Source organism: Typopeltis vanoorti, chromosome 5 (assembly GCF_054136105.1).
Source record: "Typopeltis vanoorti isolate ZY-2024b chromosome 5, IOZ_Tvanoo_1.0, whole genome shotgun sequence".
NCBI lineage: Eukaryota > Metazoa > Arthropoda > Arachnida > Uropygi > Thelyphonidae > Typopeltis > Typopeltis vanoorti.
In genome coordinates this window covers 23,892,495-23,917,900 of record NC_143553.1, presented here as the reverse complement: position 1 = coordinate 23,917,900, position 25,406 = coordinate 23,892,495, and the positions used below count along the sequence as shown (strand labels likewise).

Here is a 25,406-nt window from a genome sequence, read left to right as displayed (position 1 = left end):
TATTCCATCACCTGGTCTACAGCAGCACCCAACTGTATATTTTATTCTGCCAGTCTCAATCTCACACCAAATAGCCTCAAATGAGCTCCTTTCACTGTCCTGCAATACAACTTCAGTTCTCCTTGGCTGCAGTTCATCAGCTATCATCAATAATACCCCTCCTCCCATTTTATTCTCTCTGTCTCTCCTAAACACACTATAATCTACACATTCTATCCCACTAACTATATCATCTTTCGTCAGCCATGTTTCACTAATGCCAATAACCTGTGGCCAGGAAGAGCCAATCAAGGCCAAAAATTCTTCCTTCTTGTTCCTAATACTCCTGGCATTATTATACATGAAATGCAGTGATCCCTTTGTACCACCCCTATCTTGATGCATTATTCTAAATGTCCCATTCCCATTTTTTGTCCTCTTAGTGCTGGCTCAGGTACATTATATACATTTTTACACTCAACTGTCTCACTGATGTCTGCATATCCACTCTCCCCCCCCCCCCATCCTTGGTAGTTCTAGTTTCCCTGGTTCTGCACATTCATTTTCAATTTCAATTCATACAGTAGGTTGGGATAAGGATTTTTTCCCCATTTTATTATTCATATATATATATATATATGTGTATAAAAAAAATCAGCTAACGCCTTTTTATTCCCGTATACGGGAAGTAGGCGAGGCCGTTTAGCCCTATTTAACTTTTGGAGACTGATTGGGCAGTTCAATATCCACTGGTACCCAATCAGGGACAGATGGCCCAAGGCTATCACTAATTAAGCGGTACGCAGTGAAGAGAGACGGCTCAAACGTGCTGCCATCTCGTAGTCCCTGACCCTAATACAATATATTTAATGTCTGAAACAATGTGGGTTCTACGGTCGATTTTCTTGAGTTTACTGGACGAAAAACCCGCTTGCCCGTGCCAGAGATCGACTAACTCGGGAACCGGTCGAAAAAAGGCTTAGAAAAATTTCCTCTAGTCGCTGACTAGACTCGAAACCAAGTCTTTCTTCGTGCGGCCAAGCGCCGTGGTGCGCAAACGCCACATCTACTGAGCTACACAGGCTTGACTGAGCTACACATGCTTGATATTGTTTATTTATTTCTATATAGTCTGGAAACCCTCGTCTCTGGAGAGAGACTAAAAATGGAACGTTTTTCACGTCATTTCAGGCCTTTGATAAGCAGGGAGGTGGTTTCACACCTGGTGATAAAATTCATCTCCCACCTAAAGACAGTTGCAAACACCCCCCACTCCCACATATATATATATATTATATTATTTTATTTATTCTAAATTTCTCCCAATTTACTGAAAATTATGTTCCTTTAATGAAGTATTGAAATTATCCAGAATTAGAGCAAATATTTGAAAATCAATATTGTAGTTTATTTCATTTCACTAGTTAAATTATCTCCGTCATCTGGGAGGGGGGTGAATTTATTTCTTTCACTCGATTGCAATATGTTCCAATTGCGCACAGCTAGTTACTTTGCAACGTAAGTGTGGTTGAACAGCTGTATTATTACTGTAATTTTATACTACAGCACCTGTGTGGAATTATTCTGTGGTGTGAAAGTAGTATAGAAATGAATCATTAGTTCTTGTGTCTCAGAATGTAACAATTCCGTGGTGCAGAATTATATAATTAAAAAGCATACGTCTTTGTTAGCGTATCATACTCTCCCAGTTTACAGTTTTTGTATTCCAGTCTTTACATAAATTTCGTGAATGAAATGGGAAGCTGTTCGGAGCCGTTGGGATTGGTATTTCTTTACATCTGTTGCAGTTAACGAGGTAGACTTAACATCATTGTGGTGTCAACGGTTGATTTACAACCCTTGGGAAGCATTTGTGGTAAGTTGTTGGAATTTTGATAAAATGAGGGAGCGTTCGCTTTTGAGCTTGGTCGTATACTTTAAAGATAAATAATGTAGATTTAAAACGGTTCACTGTCTTTCATGCTTAAGTGTATGTGCGCGCGCACGCACACACACTTAAGCTTGGAAGACAGTGAAAACACCGTTTTAAATGTACATTATTTACCTTCAAAGTATACGACATAATACTTCATTCGTTTTTTTCAAAAACATTCATGCTTTATTCATTAATTTTTTTTTTTTTAAATATGACATTACTAACTTTACCGCGTATTTTTGAAAATAATATGATATGACATATACTATAATGTGAGAGGAGAAATTTAAAGCTTCATATGAAAGTGAGGAAATGCGATTTACAGATTGGGACATTCCATGTTGTGACAACTCTCAGAGATTATCGGTATCCTTGGTCATCAGTTTTTACAATTGCAGAATGAAATTGTTTTGGATTATATTTTGATGTCGATTGTTTCTCGCCTTCTCTGCCCAATCGAGAACCTGAAAGCTTTTAAACGTCTGCTTCTAATAAGCTATGCTTATCGTTTCTGGTGGAATGGGATGAAATGGAGTGCTATTGTGGTTCTTTTATGTAAAGCTTATAACCATCCTTTTGTAGGACTAAAACTCATTTTGGCACTTATATAACTATAAAATATGGACTTTTCCTGATTTCACACCAGAACTGGGAAGTCTTATTCAGATTATGACATATCCGTTATTGCTGTTAACTGCTTATATGATTTTGACATTCAGATGAAAACATCATAATAATATAGAATATTCACTCAAAAGTTTAATCACGTATTGATTACTGATGAGATACAACAAGCATTAGTGAGATTTGGCATACAGAGCAGAATATAAATTAGTTACCAGGATAGAATGTGATAGATATTTTGTCAGGCATGATAGAAAACAGGATGCAGGTGAGTGCTGTTGATGATAGAAGAAGAAGAATGCAGTTAACAAGAGCAGAAATTTGGCAGAAGTAGACGCAGGGTTTTTATTTATTTATTATCTCATGACTTTATTACACCAGATCATAGAGGTCAAGTTCATGTATTATATAAAGCCCTTTTTTCTGGGTTGTTATGAAGTTGACATTCAGAAATATTCATATCGTATGATACTTTCTGGATGTTACAAATTTTGCAGATGGGGAAGATTTTTATGGCATTGCTAAACTTGATTGGTCTTGAGGTGAGAGATCACGGTAGTGGCACAGCGATTAAACTTGGAGTTGATGGTAGTTCCTGGTTTTTCTGTTGAATACCAATGGTGAGTCCTGTTCTGGAGAATTTTTTTTTCTTTTTGAATAGTTTTAAAAAGATCAAAATGTGTGGTATCACTTGATGTTGCAGCTATTTTTGCTAGTTCGTCTCCAGTTTCATTTCCCTTTAATCCCACATGGGATGGAATCCATGGAAAAATTATTTTGGAATTCTTATGTAGTTGATATATTTTGATATGTCTTGAAGTATTTCTTGGTAGCTAGTGTAGCAGTTCTTAATAGCTTGAAGGGCTACTAAGGAATGTGCAAAAAAAAAAAAAAAAAAAAATATATATATATATATATATATATATATAAAATTGGGCATTGTTTTTAGTTTTATATTTTGAGAGCCATAAATGAGTATGTTACTCCTAGAATTGTCATTTGGATTTTTGGAGCCATCTGTGTAGATCTTTATTGAATCAAGTCCATATTTCATTATTTTTGAAAGAGCTAATGATCTCAAAATTTCAAGGTTTTCTAGACTCTTTTTCTCGTGTTTCTCTATTTCAAAATTAATAACAGTATTTTTCTGTCTTCTTGATTTAGAGGAAATGCTGGCTAGTGGACAGTCTAAGGGAATTTTATTTTTCTTGATTTCTTGCATCGTTAATTTTTTCTTTATTCTGTTTGTTCATTGCCACCTTTTAAAAAGTTCACTTATTCTATCATGTGCAAGGTTGGCTCTTTTTTCTACAAATTTAGTAAGATTTTCTTGCCACCTAATATTTAAAAATAACAAGGCTGGATTCAAATTCTGCTATTTTTTCAGGAGTTGTATTGCTTAGTCCACATATGATTCTAGCTGTATTTTTCTGAATTTTTGTAAGCTTGTCTAAACTGGTTTGTGATGTTGCATCCAGGTGGGAAAAGCATATTCCATTATGGGTCAGATAAGAGTGGTGTATATGACCTAAGGTTTTGGCATCAGCTCTCCCCAATCTACAGACATATTTCTATGGAAACGACTTGTACTAAGGAATTTATTTTCATTGAAATACATTACAAGTATTACAAAACAGATTATGAACAATTTATATTTTGCTGTAACACTGCATGAATGATCAAAATTTGGATTATTTAATACATACAAAAGAGTAGAACAATTAGAATTTGCAGTAGAGCTATGTAAATCAAGAACAGTCTTATTCTCTTTACCTAATTTTGTATGGAAAGACTGAAAACATTCTAGACAGATTAGAACCTTACATCTACTACAGATGTATCTTGTTTTACTCTTGGAGTGTACATCTCTGCAAGGATTGGTATTAGCACCTGTTGTCTTCTTTGGGAAGTGTCCACCGCCATCAAAACGTTTCTCATGTGGCACAGAGTGAGATTTTGCATTTCTGTAGTGTTGGTGGTGTCTGACTTGAAGGGTGTCCTCGTTTCTTTGTACCTAGCTAAGCTAAACCTATATATATCAAAGCAGTTGCCACTCTTGATTTGAATTCCAAGAAATCCAATTTTTCTTTTTCTTCCCATATCCAAATGATCCGTGAACAGTCTAAGGTATACCATCGTTTGTTCCTGTTATCATTTTGATACAAAGCCACAAGAGAGTCCATAAAGTCCACTCCACTTAGCTGTTTGTTATAAACAGCTATGCTATGAGGTAGTGGAATTTCAACATACTTTTTTCTTTCCAGCTGAATCTCTGACATACACTGACAGGCTCCTTTCCTGAGTAGCTAGATACCACATGTACTATTGAGTTATCAACCCATTTAGTGACAGTAATGCCATCAGAGGATGTGGTAACCTACATATCATCCCATCTTCTGCATCCTCATCCCATCTTCTGCAAATCCTTTTCAGTTTCTTGTCAGCACCTTGAAGTCGATTTCTTCTGCATGTACCCATATAATAAATATCCTCTTCCTTTAGTTTCTTAATTAGGGGGATGCTTTTGAAGAAGTTGTCTGCATATGAAGTTCTTACCAGGAAGATTATGACAAAGCCTAAGTTCTACATTTTCACTGAGTCTGAATTTTGTCTTCTGGGATTTGCACCTACATAAAGATCAAAACAATATACATAGCCTGAAATACCTGCCTTCACCCACATTTTGAAACCCCATTTTTTTTGGTTTCTTAGGTAAATATTGTTTAAGTTGTGAATGTCCCTTGAATGGAATCATCTCATCTACACTCTGAAATTCTGCAGCATGGAATGTTTCATGAAACTTTTGCAGCACTGGTCTTATACATATTGCTTTGTCTTTATTGTTGGTAGGTATCGTGTTTGAATCAACAAAATGCAAATATCGCCTTATGTTCTCCCATCTGTTCTCTGACATAGCATCAGACACTGGTTGTCTCTGCAATGACTAGCAAAAGCTGTATTTTGCACACTAACTGGACTTTAAACATTGTAAGTTTGACCAACAGGGGAAGGACACTGAACATCATTGTCTTCACTTGAACTGTCACTCTCGGTAGGATCATCATCAGAATCACTCAGATCCAAACCATCTTCAGATTCCTCTACCAGTTTTTCAATCTTCTCTTCAGTAAGTCTCTTGTGGTAATAGGCCTTTTTTATGCCTGATGGACCTGGCTTTTGGTTATCCATCTGTAAAAGAGATGATAATGCCAATTAACACACTTACTATTCATTTATACGCTAAAATAAAATAATAAAAATATTGTACAAGAACTTTCTAACCTCAAATTATTTGCCATATAGATGACCTTACAAACATATTGTCCTCATGTGAGGACAGGTTGTTTTCAAGATCATTTTATGAATATGGTAATAAACTTGAACAAATTAAATATTCACACTTCATCTACAAGGTATAACAATATATAAAAACATACTAACCTTTCCAAAAGACTCATAAAATCACCAAATTCAAATCAACAAAACAGCAGCTTTTCACTTCCTCCTTGATACCACCATGCACTGCAGAGAGATTGGTATTCCTGTAACTCTGTTGAAACTTCTGCCATTTGGTGTGGTTTCTATGAACACTTTGTGTTCTCAGATGAGGACTACATGCATACAGTAGCACTAAATTATGAATGAATAATTATTACGAGGGAAAATATGTGTCCTCATATGAGGCCCATATTTATGAGAGGGTTAATAATGGCTGGCCTGGTTGGTCGAGTGGTTAGCATATCCATCCAGTCAAAAGGCTGCGGATTCGAATCCCGCCAACCACCACCACTAGTATTTTCACTAGTGCCGGAGCACTAGTGAAAATACTAGTGGTGATTGGCGATAGATGGCATTGGTATAGTAGGTGGATTTTTGATTGGTGGAGATGGACAGCTGTAGAGTAGGAGCTCTCCCTCGATGAGTCTTTGGACGCCCTGGAGGTGTCACGTAATAATAATAATGGGTCCTGAGTAACTCCAAGGTATTTGGGGTTTTTATTAAATGTAATTAGTTGATTATTTAGCTTAATCTTTGGTCTTCACTTTCTGAGGTGATTGTTAATGGTAAATACACAAATTTCTGATTTAGTAGGGTTAATTTTGATTTTTTTTGTTTTGACAATATGTAGATAAATTTTCATTGGCTTTGTTTATGCGACCTTCAGCTCTTTCTAAGTTGTTATGAACTGAAAATTGGACCAAATCATCAGCAAACATAGTTATCTTTATTATAATTACAGCTATTTTGCCTGCTTCAGTTTAGGAGTCCCCTGTTTAAATGTCATTGGCTATTTACTCATGGATTCTTAGGGCATTAGGAGTGTAGATGTACTAAAAAGTATATGTAGCCTAAGGAATAGAAAATTGCACATACCTTTTTCTGGGTGTTGTGGTTTTTCCTCTGTCTGCGATGTCGAGAACTGCAGAGTGGGGGGGGGGTAGGCAGTTTGGTAGAATAAGTTAGAAAAACCCGGGTTTTTTTCGTAATGTATAGAAACATATACTTTTAAATAGGGTGGGGAAAAAGTGAAAGGGTTAATTTTTTAAAATAGGGAGGGGGAAGGGGAAAGGTGGTTGACAGGGTGTGGACTGTTTCGACTATTCGTGGTCGTCATCTGAACATATTGGGAAAGTGGAAGCTATGTCAGGTCTTCTGTTTCTTAAAAACAGAAGCACCCACCCGACCTGACATAGCTTCCACTTTCCCAATATGTTCAGATGACGACCACGAATAGTCGAAACAGTCCACACCCCGTCAACCACCTTTCCCCTTCCCCCTCCCTATTTTAAAAAATTAACCCTTTCACTTTTTCCCCACCCTATTTAAAAGTATATGTTTCTATACATTACGAAAAAAACCCGGGTTTTTCTAACTTATTCTACCAAACTGCCTACCCCCCCACCCCCCCCCCCCCACTCTGCAGTTCTCGACATCGCAGACAGAGGAAAAACCACAACACCCAGAAAAAGGTATGTGCAATTTTCTATTCCTTAGGCTACATATACTTTTTAGTACATCTACACTCCTAATGCCCTAAGAATCCATGAGTAAATAGCCAATGACATTTAAACAGGGGACTCCTAAACTGAAGCAGGCAAAATAGCTGTAATTATAATAGTTTATAAAGAGGAGTAACATGGGAGTTTTCCCAGAAATAATATACATAATAGTTATCTTTGTTTCTTTATTTATATTTTTATATGAGTTGTTTAAGTAGATGGAAAAAAGAAGTGGGCTCAGAATACTGCCTTGATGGAGTCCATGTCTGATTTTCACTTTGTTGGAAGAAGAAGTATTTATTCTAACTTGTACTTTTCTAATTTATTTTTTCCTTCTCTTCCAATATGACAAAGCTTGGAAAAGAGTTTCTGCTTCCACATACTGTCAAAGGCACTGCTAAAATCTCTAAAAGCTGCAATGGTGGATTTTGTAGGTTTGATCTGGAAGTTATCTTGAGTTGACTGGGTTAAGTAGAAAAGTTGATCAGTTAGAGTAATTTGTTCTAAAGTCAGCTTGAAAATGTGGCAGGATACTATTTTTGTTTAGATAGTAGTTCAAACGTTGGAGTATCATTTTTTCTATCAGTTTGCTTGAAAATGAAGTCAGTGAAAATGGGTGGTGACTTCCTTGTTTGGTCTTCAGGTTTGTTAGGCTTTAAAGTTGGTATAATTGAGTGTTTTCCAGTCTTTTGGAGCTTTTTCTTGTTTTAGGCTACTGTTATATAAGTGAAGTAGCCAATCCAGGGCTAGTGGGAGGAAGATGCTTGATCATAATTCCATGTATGTTATCTGATCCACGTGATTTATTTATATAGTCTCTCCAATGGAAGATGGGTGGAGTACTTATCAGATCTGTATGATGATGCTAATGGTAACATGTTAGATGATTTACCACACCTTAAGTTAAACGTAACAACAAATACCACACTACCAACAAGAAAAAGGAGATAGAACACTTAATTAAGAATCTTCCTAATAATAAATCCCCTGGGTGTGATAATATCCTGGCTGAGCTGCTGAAAGCTTTGACTGGCAATAATAATTATTTAGTGGAATTCATTCAGGACATCTATAAAACAATAGAATTACCTGAAGTGTTTACAACATCTATCTGCATCTATCTCCAAAGAATGCACAAAATTGTGAGGATTACAGAACTTTGAGCGTAATATCTCGTGCATCTAAAATGATTTTAACCATTGTTAACAAACAAATTGAAAGAGCCTTAATCGGTAAATTGAGTGAACAACAGAAAGGCTTCAGAAGAGGAATGAGAACTATTAATGCTATCCTAGAACTAAAAATACTAGAAAGATCACTTGAAAGAAATAGGAACATTTACATATGCTTCATAGACTTTCAGAAGTCTTTTGACTGGATAAAATATAATAAAATGTCCAATATATTAGATAAATTAGATATAGAAGATCATGTACTTAAGATTATAAAAATGATTTACACCAAACAGAAAATTCAGCTGTTTAACTCTGAGACTTCTGTAGTGAAAATAAAAAGAGGAGTTAGACAAGGTTGTGTCCTTTCACCGAATCTATTTAATATCTGTAGTGAGACAGTGATGAAAAAGATTGAAAAACAAAAAATAGGAATTAGTATCAATGGTATAAAATACAACAATCTTAAATATGCTGATGATACCATTCTAATAGCAGAAAACAGAAACAAATTAATCAAATTACTGCAGCTACTAATTGAAGAAGGTAAAGAATTTGGATATAAATGCAAAAAAAATCAAATTTATGAAAATCTCAAAAGAAAACAGATCTGAACCAGAAATATTCATAAGCAATATGAAAATTGAACATACAACAGAATACAAATATTTATCTCGATACTCACAGAAGTTCTATGTGTATCGTGACAAGAAAAGAATGATAAGAACATCTAATGTTCTTATCATTTCCATATGTGAAAACTGGCCACACTATGTGGCCAGTTTTCACATATGGAAATGAGACCTGGATATTCAAGAAGAGAGTAAGGCAACATATAATGGTCTTTGAAATGTGGTGCTATAGGAAAGCTCTGAAAATCTCATGTACAGAACATGTGACAAATACAGATGTCCTACAGAGAATGAGAACAAAGATCTTTATTACAGGAAATGATCCAGAGAAAGATGTGATTGGCAGGACATGTACTGAGTGGTTCAGCAGGATAGAGGATACTAACAATTTTAGAAGGAAAAGTTATGTGAAAAGATCAAAAAAAAAAAAAAATCAGCTAACGCCTTTTTATTCCCGTATACGGGAGTAGGCGAGGCCATTTAGCACTATCTAACTTTTGGAGACTGAGTGGGCAGTTCAATCTCCACTGGTACCCAATCAGAGACAGATGGCCCAAGGCTATCACTAATTAAGCGGTACGCAGTGAAGAGAGACGGCTCAAATGTGCCGCCATCTCGTGGTCCCTAACCTTAACACAATATATTTAATGTCTGAAATAATGTGGGTTCTACGGTCGATTTTCTTGAGTTTACAGGACGAAAAACCCGAGTTTCCGGGAGGAAAAACCTGCTTGCCCGTGCCAGAGATTGACTAACTCGGGAACCGGTCGAAAAAAGGCTTAGAAAAATTTCCTCTAGTTGCCGACTAGACTCGAAACCAAGTCTTCCTTCGTGCGGCCAAGCGCGGCGGTATACAAACGCCACATCCGCTGAGCTACACAGGCTCTCGTGAAAAGATCAAGAGGCAAAAAATGAAGGACATGATTTGAAGATATAAGATCATGGATAGGATCATATGGCTATGCAGAAACAAAAAGGAAAGCTACCAATAGAGAGAATTGGAAGGACATGCTGCTGCACCCTCTCACTGAAGAAGCTACATGAAGTCTCTCCAAGGCATTTCTCAATTCAGAGATTTGAAATGGATTCCAAAATAATTTATTTTTATTTTTGGGGGTATGGTAGTGTGTTCATCTCTAGTTTGCTTATATTTTGAAAATGAAAGGCTAAAGTATTTGTGATCTCCATGTCTTCCTCCAATTTTGATATTTCCATCAAAGTCTTTTAGTGTGTCAGTCTTACTTGCCTTTGGTAAGTCTCTTTGTAGATTAGCAGTCAGTTTTCAAGGTTTGGATTTAAGTTGTGGCAGAATTCCTACCTTTTGGAGCTTAGTTCTTTGAAATTAAACAAAAATATTATATTATTGTTTAATTTCAGCTTTTGTCATATTGTACTTGATCCTGGTTTCTGGAGAACTTCCAATTTTTAAGATGCTAAATTCATTTTTTTTAGTTATTTTACTGGCTTTTGTTCTCCTTTTTGGAGTTTGAGAACTTTTCTCCTGTAGTGCTTTGGGATACTTTTCTTTGCTGCATGTTAGGATAGTATTCTTCCAACTTATGTAGTCTTTGTTTAGGTCATCATGGTATGTGTGAGCTTTTAGTATTTTGTTTACTTCATCCTTGTATCCCAATTTGCCTTTTGGAAGTTCCAATGATATTTTCTTTTTTTGGTGGGTGTGGTCATTTTTGAGTTCAGGTTTGTTAATATTGGGGTATGGTTGCTTCCTGCTGGTTCCAGAACTGACCAGTATCTAGGGTGTCTTTTGTACATAAGAATGAGATAGCTAAGTGGGTTCTCCACTGTTAAGGGTTAATAGACTTGTTTCATCTAAGATATTACTCAGGTTTTCTCCTCTTAAGTTTATTTCCTCAAAACCCTCATAACAGGTGTTTGCTATTCGTGTCTCCTAAGATAATGAAATTTTTTTTCAATGTGATTGGGTAGACTGGAAAGATTTGGTCAAGGTTTGTTAGGAGGATTCTAACAATTGAATATGTTTAATGGTGTTTACTTAGTTCCAATATTTGGATTCCGTCTACTACTTTGTTTAGTTCAACAGCTTTATAGGACAAATTTCGAGTCAGGAGCCCTCCTCCATTTTGGTCAGTAGGCCTATCTTGTCATATGATATCTAGTTTTTAATGTTTAGTCTGCTGGTTTGTCGGAGTTTGGTTTCCTGGATGCAGATAATATCAGCATCATACTTGTCAGCTAGTAGTAATAGTTTATTTAATTTTTCTTTGTTTGCTGGAGTCTTCTTATTGTGCTATCTTCTATCAAAGGTCAATGACCATCTTGGCGAACAAACTGTGCTCTTGTGCTAATCTGAGCAGTTGTGCACTGCTCTTTCCTGTCCACGTCTTGATGTTTGCCGGAGTAACGATATTAATATTTCTTGTAATGGGGAAATGATTTGCTCATTTCTCGACTCTGGCATCACCTGCCCTGTATGTGGTAGCCTAATTATCACCAAAATTTGTCTCCATAATGGGTGAAAAGAAATGCTGCTGTCATTAGATTATCCAGAGGGCACCTTGAGGAGGTGACAGTCAGGTTTTGTCCTCCGTGGAAGGATGCAGTGCATTTGAGACTACCCAGTTGTGAGATAGAATAATAGGATAGAAATAGGTATTTGTTACTATACATAGCATGTGACACTTGCTATGTTGGCACTTAAAATATTGTGGGGGACTATGTATGAGAACATAAATTTTAAGCAGGAAAAGCATATTGGTGAAGAGGAAATGAAACTTATGCTGTTAGTGAGAGGAAATTGTCTAAATTTGCACCTGGAGAGGTTCCAGGTTTTGGGAGTGCAGAATCTAGGAATAACAAGTTTATTCTTAACTGCTTATCTCTTGTATATGAAGAGTAGTCATGACAATATTGGCCTGGAAGGCAGCCAAAAATGTAGTTTTCAGTTAAGAAATATGGGAAAAAAGAGCAGAAGATTACATACTTAGGAAGCAATTAAGAGAAGTACCATGATATCATAACCTGCAAAGGAGAGATGTTAACGGTGCATGGAAAGTCGAAGCATTTTGAGGGAACTGCATATCTGAATTTTGGAGGATAAATTAATTGAGTTTAATTAGCACATAGTATCGTTAAGCTTGTTGGGGGGGGGGAACGGAGAGAAACTGGTGAAAGGAATACAAGGAAAAACATGATCAGCAAGAAAAGTGATCAGAGAGCTGGTATAGAATGCAAAATCATATTGTGGGAGAAAATTAGCTACATGAGTCAAAAAATTTTAAAGAATTCTTTTGCTAGTGCACTTGCTCTCCAACTAAATTCTATGAGTTTGAATCCCGCTGTAGGCATGCATGTTTGTGATTATCTTTAGCTTCAGATTCCAGTAAGCAGGACCACTGCCCTACTTATTGGAGCCTGAAGTGACTTGAAAAAGTTCTCTGTTTGGTCTCTAGAGCAGGGTTTCCAGACATTACATAAAAATAAATGAAAAATACCAAATATATATACTTTTTTAGTGAAAGTTTTAGAAAGTTTTTTACCTTGGGTATAATATATGTTAAAGATACCAAGTTATTTTAAATATAAACCTGGTTTTTTACTCCATTTCCCAAGTAAGCAAACAGACAAGTCAGTCAAGTTTGCACCTGCAAGTGTTGCAAGTCTAGCTGACCCTGCACATAGTGCAAGTCATGGCAACTCGTGGTAAAGGGAGTATAAGCTCTGATCACTATTCTTAATATTTACCCTTAATGCAAAGCACATCTCCTGGAGGAGATGTATGATGCTATGTATTAAAGGCCAGGGCCACTACCCAGACCGGTTTCCACCTTTATTGAGGTCTCGTCAGTGGGAGCCAGGCTAAGAAATACTAAGTTTTAAGTAATACAGAGCTTATAAATATTAAAAAAAAAAAAAAAAGGGTCAACTAGACTTGCAACACTTGCAGGTGCAAACTTGACTGACTTGTCTGTTTGCTTACTTAGGAAATGGAGTTAAAAACCAGGTTTATATTTAAAATAGCTTGGTATCTTTAACATATATTATATCCAAGGTAAAAAACTTTCTACATCTATCTCTCATCCTTAGATTTTTATTTAATAAGGTCAAAGCACCTTATGGTAACTTGTTTTGGCAAAATATTTATAAGCTCTATATTACTTAAACCTTGGTATTTCTTAGCCTGGCTCCCACTGACAAGACCTCAATAAAGGTCGAAACCAGTCTGGGTAGTGGCCCTGGCCTTTAATACATAGCATCATACATCTCCTCCAGGAGATGCGCTTTGCATTAAGGGTAAATATTAAGAATAGTGATCAGAGCTTATACTCCCTTTACCACGAGTTGCCTTGACTTGCACTATGTGCAGGGTCAGCTAGACTTGACACTTGCAGGTGCAAACTTGACTGACTTGTCTGTTTGCTTTACTTGGGAAATGGAGTTAAAAACCAGGTTTATATTTAAAATAGCTTGGTATCTTTAATATATATATATATATATATATATATATATATATATATTAAATTAATTTAATATATATATTAATTTATTCCCATATATATATATATATAATCATTCGTCTACTTACATCTGTTCGAAGATAGTCCGTGATACCATAAGGGAATAACATTTTTGACTATACTTTCGAACAAGACACAAGCGAGCGTAAAGTAAAATGGTTTCTATTTAGGAACAATTCACCATGCACAGTAGCTACTGCGCATTCAGCGGCAACCTCCCTTGGCATGTGTCTTCAACAGTTCCTCTGTTGATTTTGTGTTTGAGAAATAGGTCATTTTGTATTTATCGTTAAATATTTCATGATATTTTGTGCAACATACCTACTGTTCTAAAGGCAGAAATTTTGAGATATAGGTGTATAAAAAGGAAGACATTAACCAGTGTATACTTCCAGTCATTTCATATGGTTGTGAAACTTGGTTGATAACAAAAGCACTGGCAAATATATTAACAACAACTCAAAGAAAAATGGAGAGGTCGATGCTAGGCATCACATTAAAAGATAAGAAGCGAAAAACACCTGGATAAGAAGCCAGACTCGCATCACTGACATCATTCTTCACCACAAGCAAATAATTCACTTATCCACTCGGTCAATCAATCTGGCAATAGTATATAGTTATTAATTTGTTTGGTACCTTTTTGCTTTTTCTTTGTTTTTGTTACTATTCATATCTTTACATAGAGTTGATTTAGTTATTCATCAAGTTCCTCTTCTTTATGTGCAATGCTCCTTACATTCTAAGTTGCGATTTTGATTATATGCTTTTCCTGAAAATTTCAGGGAAAACATAAATTTCTTTTATTTGGCTGAAACTTTATATACTTGAAACTTCAAGTATATGAAATTCCCTCAGAACAGTTTACTTACCTTTTGCTTAAGTCTGGATAAGGTACCTAATAAATCTGAACTGGCAGTTCTAACAGCATTTGCTGTTAGGGTTATACCTCTCATACTGAGTTGTCAGTGCCTAGTTTGTAAGTTTAGAACAGGATGTACCACAAGAATCCGAGGTTGGCATTTGAGTGGGTGAGGTTATATATTGCGCTTCATCACTTCACATCCCCATGAATGTATATATGTTTATCTAGGGTTTATCTAGATAAAAGAAAGCATTATTTCAGTTTCATTTATGAATCCAAGAAATATTATAATAAATTTAGTGTAATCCTTTACCCAAGTGTAGGCAAAAAAAAGTTTGTGCCTGAAGTAGTTCAGGACTTGTAGCAAAGGTGGACCAAGCTTGATACTAAGGCAGAAGCAATGGAGAGATCATATTTGCTTATACGAGTTGCCAAAAGGTGTACCACCTTATTATTAATTTACTCTGGATTCAGAGAAAGATGTTGGAAGTTTATTTTCCACTTGGTTTATAATAAATTTAGTTTAATCCTTTACCGAAGTGTAGGCAAAAAAAAGTTTGCGCCTGAAGTAGTTCAGGACTGAGGCAACTCGTAGCACTCTTTTTTGCCTACACTTAGGTAAAGGATTAAACTAAATTTATTATAGTCTAACCAAGTGGAAAATAAACTTCCAACATCCAAGAAATACTCTTAATTCCTGTCTCTCTTAAAGGTTGCTTCCGACTTCTCATTTCTCAGTTAAGAGAGTTAGATTCTTGTGCTAATATTGTGAAATGCCACTCCAGGATGCTTTTTTTTTCCCTTAAGTTATCTGGAAAATTAGACCATTGTGCCTGAGGGTGCAGGGAAGGTCAATCATTTCAGTCTGCAGTGTGATTTAAACATGAAGATTTTTCTGTAATATTCTCTTATGTAGATTATACAGTTTGCCAAGGATGTTTTTGAATGCTTCCGTAAGCGATAAATTCCACAACAAATTCTTCAGTATACCAGTGCATAATATAGTCTGTAAAAATGTATGAGGTACTGTGCATTTAATATTACACCTTCTATGCAATGTGTACCTTAATTTGCTTATGACAGCTTGGATATAGGTTTTCCATTTTATATTATGATCTATATGTATACCCAAATACTGTTAGCTGTTAATTGACAGGACTGATTCTCTACCCTTCAGTTCAAACAGGATAAATTTAGTTTTCTGAATGCTCATCTTGATTTTGTTTTCACTGAACCATGTATGTAAGATTAATATATCAGATTCTCCTTGCACTTTAAGGTTGGTGTGTTGCTTGACTATATTCTCAATATAGCTGATTAGGTTTCCTTTCAGTTCCATTCAACAGAGGCCATTTATATAGATATTAAAAGGCCATGGGCTCAAATCCTGCTGTGGGCATATATGTTTGTGATTGTCTGTGGAAATACTAGTGGTGGTAGTCAGCAGTAGATATGGCGTTGGTGTAGTTAGTGGATTGAGTTGTGGAGACAGAGTTGTACAGCAGGTGACCTCTCTCGATGAGTCTTTGGACTCCCTGGAGGTGTCTAATAATAATAATGTCTCCTGGCTCCTTACTTTTATCTAGAACTGAGCCTTGAAGAACACCAGTTTTGATGATTTCGTATTTGTTCAAGCTGCCACTTCTTTGAACTGCTTACCATCAGTTTTAGGTGGAGGAAATTCTCAGAATTTTTCTTTCCAAACCAGTTTGCCTTAAAGATAATCTAATCAGGAATAATCAGTTTTATTTTCAAGAAACAAAAACTGTGATACAGAAATGATTTGAACACAGACATTCTGCTTACGTTCCTGGGAGTATTTAATAAATACAACTTGAAATTTAGTCATAGCGACAAGTGAACCTTTATGACCTTACAAGTAAACATTATAACACCACAATATAAAATTATGGTATTGGAATGGGAATAAGCTTTTTACCTCTCTTATGGAGGTCTGTAAAATCAACGGGCAGAGCACATTGTTTATTTCCTTCAAGGATGGTTGCAGCTCAGAAATGAATTAGAAGCACGTGTGTTTACAAGATACCATATTTTTCTGTGTATAAGACTATAGTTTATTCTAAAATTTTTAGACCAAAAATTGGGGGCCGTCTTATACACAGGGGATAACTGGTTGAGAGACTCGTAGTTGCTGTGGCGAAACTGCCAGTACCTTCTCTCTGCAAACAGGCTTTTGCCAATCACTAGCCTTTGTTTACTCTGTCGATTGACGTCATTAACAGCTGATTTTGAATAAACCAATCAGAACTCTGAAAGCAATACTTCTGCAACTATTTGGCAGGGTAAGTTAGTGCATTAACATTTTGAGCACTAGCCCATAAAAATGTCCGAAAATAAAAAAACGATTGTCATATTCTTCAAAATTCAAGTTAAAAGTCATCAATTACGCAAAAGAAAATGGAAATAAAGCTTCAGAGAGATAGTTTAGATCTCCTCCCACTGAGTGTATGATTGGACAGTGGAAAAAACAGGAAGAACTACTACTCAAGATGCCAAAAAAGAAGAGGGCCTTAAGAGGAAAACTAGAAAAATAGCCAAATTTGGAGCAGAGGCTTTAGAATTGGATTATGGAGCAGTGCCAGAGTGGGATATGTGCATCAACCAAGCTTATTCAATATGAGTCAAAAAGGTTTGCAAGAGAAATGAACATTGTTGATTTCACAAGAAAGGCAAACTGGTGCTTCAACTTCATGTGGAGAGAAAGGTTGGCCATGAGAACATGAACCAAGCGAGCCCAGAAAATGCCACCAGCTTATGAGGATAAAATCCAACAGTTTTACAAAATCCTATGTCATAAAACTTCATTAAAAATATGCTTTGGAACCAAGTGAGATTGCAGACATGGATGAGGTGCCTCTCAATTTTGATGTGCTTTCCAACAGAACTGTTGATATGAAAGGGGTCAAAACAGTCACAATCAAAACAAGTGATCATGAAAAGACACACTATACTGCTGTCTTTTCATGCTATGCAGATGGTACCAAACTTGCCTCCTATGCTCATTTTTTAGAGGAAAATGTATTCTAAAGAGAGCATGCCGCCTGGTGTTCTTGTCCACGTTCATGAGAACGTTTATGGAAGTTTTTTCACTTGGCTATGCTACTAATTATATATTGTCTTTTATCCTTTATCCAAGTGTAAGCAAACAAAGTTTGCACCTGAAGTACTTTCAGGACTGGAGCAACTCATGGTAAAGGTAGTATAAGTTCTCATCACTTGCCTTAGTATCCCCCATAATGCAAAGCACATTACACATGTCCGCAAGAGATGTGTTTTGCATTATGGGAAATACTAAGGCAAGTGATGAGTACTTACACCACGAGCTGCCCCAGTCCTGAAAGTACTTCAGGCACAAACTTTGTTTGCTTACAGTTGAATAAAGAAAAAAAAAACCAATATATAATTAGTAGCATAGCCAAGTGAAAAAACTTCCATAAACTTATCTCTAATCCAGAGAATTTTTAATAATAGGGTGTGACACCCTTTGGCAACTCTTATAGGTAAATATGACTTCTCCATTACTTCCACCTCAGTATCACCACCTCTGGGTCTAGCTCCCACTGATGTGCTTTTGCTCAGAAGTGGTTGCTTTCTCTGTGAGAGGCTCTGCTTGGGGGCAGGTTTCTGCCTGTCTCTGTGTGAGGCCACTGCTGAGATTATGGCTGTGCTTAGTGGTGGGGCGAGCCTGTCACTGAGTGGAGCCACCACTGAGTTGGATGGTCACTTGTAGGGAGTGGTCTGGGGTCGCCTAATTTTTAGAGAAGTCTTTACTTAAACAGCCTCAATAAAGGTCAAAACCGGCCTGGATAGTGGCCCTTCCCTTAATGCATAGCATTATACATGTCCACATGATGTTCTTTGCATTATGGGAGATACTAAGGCAAGTGATGAGAACTTATACCACCTTTACCACGAGTTTCCCCAGTCCTGAAAGTACTTAAGGCATAAACTTTGTTTGCTTTTTTTTTTATGTTGGGCCCATATACGAGAGGTTGACTGGTCAACCTATAGTACTTCAGTACCGTATATGGGCTTATATTGGGATAAAGGATAAAACCCAATATATAATTAATTCATGAGAACAGCTGGATGAATGAAGAGAACATGGCTATTTGGTGTCCAAAGATTTGGTCCAGAAGACCTGGAGCTCTTGAAGAGGCCAGCTCTGCTTGTGTTTGATCAATTCCAAGCACATTTAACAGAAAAGACAAAAAGGATTGCAGCAGATTTGCAAACACAGCTAGCAGTTATTCCTGGTGGACTTACAGCTCAGCTACAGCCACTAGATATTTCTATCAACAAGCCCTTCAAAGCTCTGATGAAAGAAGAATGGAATAAATGGATGCAAAAAGCAGGTAATAACTTGACACTGACAGGAAGAGTAAAAAAAACCAACCATTGCTGAGGTATGCAAATACGTCCTAAACTCATGTGATGGAGTCAGGCAAGAGGTGATCGTGAACCTTCAAGAAATGTGGAATCAGCAATGCCATGGATGGAACTGAGGATGATCTCATATATACAGGCATTCCTCGTATAATGTGGATGCTTGGTTCTATAGAAATGCTGCATTATATAAATTGCATTATGCGAGACTCGGATCACATGGAAAAAGTACGGTTTTGTTCCGAAGTTGTTTTTTTTTTTAAATTATATAAACAACAATGATATATCCAACAAAAATATATTTTTATTTAATTCAAGTAATTTATGTAAGTTAAGAAAACATAAACTGTGAAACAAATACATAGTACAAACTTATAAAAATTACAAATTGTATGCAAACTTCATTGCACATAATGCATAAATGTTTTAGGCAAAATAAAATAAACTGCATATTTTAATTGTCATCACTGTCTTCAAAAATAACATTTAGTAGATGTTCTTTATTTACGAGTGGCCAGATGTCTTCATCACTTGAAATCTCTTGGACATCATTTGTATAATTCTCAATGCATACTTTGGCTGGTTTAGTTATCAAGAAGTCAGTAATAAGACCTTCTTACCACTATGCTGCAATTTTTTATTAAGTTCATAATATGGAGCTAAACAAATATCCAATTGTCTCGTGAATTTTCCGGAGCGCTTCAATGAGGAATCATTATCAGTAAAATAATTTCCTAACATTTTTGCCAAGTCCAATCCTTCTGCTAATTTCTTTAAACTGAATTCTTTAACAGATTCATCACAATCAGAATCTTCGTCAGAATTTGACCCTCCATTGGGTTCGACGTCATCTATTAATTGTACCAGTTCCTCCTCATTTGAATATGTTTCCTCATCAATTAATTCAGTAATTTTGTTTTCAACCATATCGAAAAATCCCTCTCCACCAAAAATGTATGCGAAGTTTATTATACGACTTAGCTCGGCATCCATTGGAGGTACGACATTTTGTTCCAGAACAGTGGTAGGCCATATTTTTTTTCCAGCAAGCATTCAGATTGGGGGTTGTAATTCCTTAATGGACAGAGAAATAATTTTCGCACAATTCAATATTGAAAACTTTTCATGCTTGCGGCAACGTCATGTTTGAATTTGATTCCATTTTTTCCAAAATTAATTGGAATGGTCGACGAATATAATATGACTTAAATGTTGATATTATTCCTTGGTCGAGTGGTTGAATAAGTGAAGTAGTAGTATATTCAGATGTCTTAAATTTGTTGGGTGGCCTGGTGCGTTATCTAAAATTAGTAGAATTCTGAAGTCAATATTCTTTTTCTTTGGGTAACTTTCTACATCTAGTACAAAACACTTGATTCCTAATTTTCAAACATGCTAGCTGTAACCCATTCCTTTTTGCTGGTCTGCCAATAAACGGGTAGGGTGGACTTGTAGAACCATTTCATAGGAAAATTTTAATTTTCACTTCGAGAGAAATGGAGTTTCTTTTCAATGTTCTTTTTTCCCTTTTGTTGCAGTTTTAGTGGCTGTTATTAAAAAAAAATTTTTTTTTTTTACATAAAAATAGCTTTACATATTAATTACATAACTCACCAGAAAATAAAGTGCTCAGCTTAAGATTAACACACTTATGATTTTTAATGCGCTTTCCTGGCAGAAAATGAAGATAATTTTCAACAATAGACACTTTATACGGTAAACAATGGACGTACATGCATGTTAAAGGATATTTCCCTAATATAAATTCGCTACTTATAACTACATTTGCGATACGGGCAGACAGAAATTTAACAAAGATAAAATTTGATTTTATCTTCGTGCAGTGAAAAATATATGAAAAGATAAAGGGTTACTACAATTTGTAGAATTTGTTATATCGAAACCGCATTGTATAAGTACCACATTGAACAAGGGTTATTACAATTTGTAGACCGCGTTGTATAAGTACCTTTGTACCTTGTTATATGAGGGTTGCCTGTATATAGACAGACAGTGATACAGTAGAGGTTGAAGAAAGTGATGTGTGGAACTATAGTTTGCCTACAGTTTGTACATCTCTCCTTGGCATCTTGCCAAGAATAGTTGATCCATCCATGCTGAAGGGGAGAAAGAAATGAAGGACGTATACGAATTGATCACCAATGCGTGAAATCATGTGCTTTATAGGTAAAATTTTCCAGACTGTTATGCAAGCAACATAGTTAACTACAGTGATCATAAAAGAGAAGTTAATTTTCTGACATGTAATAATAACTCATTCCACAATACGGACTGATTACCCTATTATCAGAATGGATTCTCCTCCTGTTGACATGCGCAGAAGTGTTGAAGGGTCTCGCATCTGTGGACGAACTATAAAAGTGATGACGAAAATGATATCCTGGAACTGAGAGTGATGCATAATTTCTTAGTATGTATCTTAAAAATATTACCTCATTTCTAAATATACTTTGAATATTTAAAAAAAATCCGATGTGTTCTGTTTTATGTTTAAAATATTTATTTCTTTTGGATTCGAAAAGTAGGGTTCATCTTATACATGGGAGTGTATATTTGCCAAAATTCACAGTGCTTGTGCTTGCATTCAAACAAACACAATATATGAGAATCAAGATCAGTTTCAAGGCAATTGCTTTTGAGAAATTTTGTTAGTGTTGATTGCCATATGTCAGCATCTAACTGATGTTATTCAGAAGTGGGGAAAATGTACTTTTTGAAATTTTTAATCTGCGAACTCATTTTTCTTCCATTACATTTCACAATTGGTATTATTTTTGATATTAGGAACGAACCTTTCACTTCCCTCATTTATATATAATACTTAAACACCATTTAGTAAGTGAAATGTGTGAATTTCAACCCAAATGTTATTGTTGAAAGGAAGGTATGAAATAGAAAAAAGTCGATTTGGTCTAACTATATTTACACGTCATATATATATATATATATATATATATATATATATAGCTATGGAAAGACATTTTGAAATTTTGGTCAAATGATATAAAACCACATAGTCAACTCCAAAACAGAAAAATCAATTTAAGAAACATCTCATCTAGAAAATAGAAAACTACAAATAATCTGGGTGTGAATGTAGGAAAAAAAAAACGACAATTTTAGACAAATTGTCGTCGTTCTGTTCATTCGATGAATTGACATTTTCTTAAATTGTCATTTGATGCATTGTTTATTTGATGAATTTCTTTTTCAACGAATTGTCGTTTGATGAAATGCATTTCATTATCTGTTTTTCGACGAATTTTCATGGTACTGTTTTCCACTCAGTCTTGAATGGTGAAACTATTCTTTGGAATTTATAATGGTAAATTGAGTTCTATCTTCAAAAAAAAAAAATCTGACATATAAGATAAACTTTGAAGCGATATTTGGTGTTTTGTGAACCTACTAAACTGAAAAGGGTTATCCACAAAGAAAACAGTTGTCTTAATTCTAAGAATTGCTTTGCAACTTGAGAAAGATTACTCTCATCTAACTACTTATTGCCCTTACAGCGTTTCAGAGCATTTGATCAAGTCTGACATCGATATGCAGCAAATTGCCATCCTTTAGTCTACTTTCCATAATTATCCATTTTTTTTTAGCTGGTTGATTACTGGACGTTATTGTGTATGGCTTTACCTTTTCAGATTTCCTTCCTAATGTAGGAGTGACATAGAGTTCTGCTCTCTCCATCTATCTTCTTTCTCTTATAAATGACCTCTCACTGACCAGTAACCCTATCCATAATTTTCCAAGTGGTGATACATTCCTCCATACACAAATAATAATGTCAACTCAATCATTTGGCATTCCTTAATAGTATACATTGAGAATTTAATGATGATAATAGTACACTCCATTCCTCCTATTTATTTGACAAACTTTACAGTGCTCAAACATCCTCAGGTTTTCTGCAACTAGTGCATAAAAAGACCTTCATGCTGTTCTTGGGTGATATCAGGTCAGGATAACCTAGTCACTTTTATTTGTACAAAGCAGCCTTATGCAAAAGAGGATCACAGATCGCTCTCTCTCTCGCTCTCATCCTTCACTTCATAAATCACAACTCACTAGACAAAACCAAATCCCTTCACAGTTTGTGTTTGTTTTCTTTCCTGACATAAATACCTAACGTTAATTGCTTCCGCAGTCTCTAAACTTCTATGTTGGTTTTATAAGAAGATGCCATACCTGCCTCTATGGATCTCACAGCCATTGTATCATCATATTGTAGGTATAGAAGGTAATTCCATAGATGATTCACCACCAAACTGTCTTGTTAAAACATGAACAGCTGCTGCCCAACTTCCTTTTATATTACAACTTCAAAGTTGCCTGTCCTTTTCTCTTTAATCTGAACTACCTGTATTCACTAGAACAGGATTTCCCAAATTGTGTTCTGTGGAAAGTGAATAAGTGTTCCTTGAAAAAATTATCAAAATTAATATGAGCCTGGAATTTCTTTAAATGCTGTGACAAGCTCAAACATGTTTGAAAATCAGGGCGCTCCTCATTTTGTGTGTGGATTGTGCTGTTAAGGCCAACGCATGCTGGCCTTGACTCAGCTGCTAGCTGACAACCGGCTGCGGTTGTCGACACCGAGTGCGAGTGAAGTACAGAGGTATCTATTCTAGGAAACATGCTGTCACAAGCAAGGTCAATTAATGCGATACAGCCTGCTTCGGCAATAGTGTGTGCTTAGCTTTACATTGAATACGAGACCAATTATACTCGACTCTAACCAAGGTGTTCCGTTAAAATTTCAGGATTTGTGACGTGTTCCGTTGTAGGAAAAACTTGGGAAATGCTGCACTAGAACATACTTCTTACAAAGTGTTGTTCCCCTAACTACTACACTCCCAAGGTCTTAAGAAATGAAATATTGAGATCAAATTAAGGTACTAGTATGTTACAAGCTTAACAACCTTGCATGTAAGGGATTTATATTAAGCAGTTTATTTTCAGCTGTTCATTGAGTACTGCCAAATTAATTTTTAATAGTATGTTCTTACTACTGCAGAATAGAAATTGGTTATAACCAGCATTTGTTATAAGATTATTTTTCTGACTCATGTGAACTCTCATCACAGTAGCATCATCTGATTTGCTACTATAATTATTTAGAGTCCAAACATGTGGTAAAAATTCCAAGACAGTAGAAGCAAATATAGTATAAAAGAAACAGTGCAATAGAAAACAAGAAATAAGAAACAAACATAAAAAGATGATATAATTTTGTAACAGATATTGAAAAGAATTTATATATCTAAGCCACAACCAAAGCCTATAAAAATAATGAACAAAGGAATAAAAGTTAAAAATGCAAGCAATAGATTTAGAATAATTGGTAATCTGTTTTGAAAATCTCTGGACTGAATGTAATAAAGAAGTAAAATTTTATATAACAAAGAATGATCTAACCAACTGTTGTCAGAATTAAAAAAAAACAAAAAAAAACAATAATATGATGAAAAATAGGAAAACACCATGAGAAGACAATATAAACATGGGACTGTATAAAAATGCAGGTGAAAAATGCAATAAGACTTCTGAGATTCTTTAACGTGGTCTGGATTTCTGAAAAAAAATTGACATGACTGTAATAACTATAGCAGAATAATTATAGTCTTCTAAATTCAGGGTACAAAATATATGCAGGCATATTAAGAAAAACTGAACAGTATTGTAGAGGAGAAACTAATAGAAGAACAATAGATTCTGTTCCATTCTGTTCTTTCAGAAAAGGTCGATCTTGCATAGACTAAATTTTCTCTCTAAAATATTAATTGAAAAGAAGAGAATTTCAAATAGACGTGTGGCGTTCATTGATTATTACAGAGCCTTTGATAAAATTAATAGACAAAATTATTTAAAATGCTAGCTGATCTAAATATATCAAACCAGCTGTTACAGTCTATTCAAGAAATATATACAAAAAAAGGCCAGCCTGGTTGGCCAAGTGGTTAGTGTATCCGCTCCCCAGCCAAAAGGCTGCGGGTTTGAATCCCGCCGTGGGCTTCGATATTGTGATTGTCTGTGAAAATACTAGTGGTGGTGGTGGCCAGTCGATGGCATTGGTGTAGATGATAGTTGCAGATCACTGTAGTTGGTGGATTGAGTGGTGGAGACCAGAGCTGTGGGTGCTCTCCCTTGATGAGTCTTTGGAGGTGTCACGTAATAATAATAAAAGAATAGCATTCAAATTAGAACAAATATCAGGACATACCACAATATCAGGACAGACCCCTATCACCTCTACTTCGTTATAATA

At 35.7% G+C, this 25,406-nt stretch overlaps 1 protein-coding gene across 2 annotated transcripts in view; it reads left to right on the top strand.

Annotated features, from left to right (window-relative positions):
* The first annotated feature begins 1,476 nt into the window (after window positions 1-1,476).
* LOC150106266 (uncharacterized) overlaps window positions 1,477-25,406 on the top strand; it is a 304,586-nt gene continuing 280,656 nt past the window's right edge. For both annotated transcript variants that reach the window (XM_090392286.1, XM_090392285.1), the window contains exon 1: window positions 1,477-1,855. In XM_090392286.1, coding sequence (XP_090248412.1) covers window positions 1,730-1,855 — 126 coding nt within the window. In that variant the 5' untranslated portion in view covers window positions 1,477-1,729. The remainder of the gene's footprint in view (window positions 1,856-25,406) is intronic.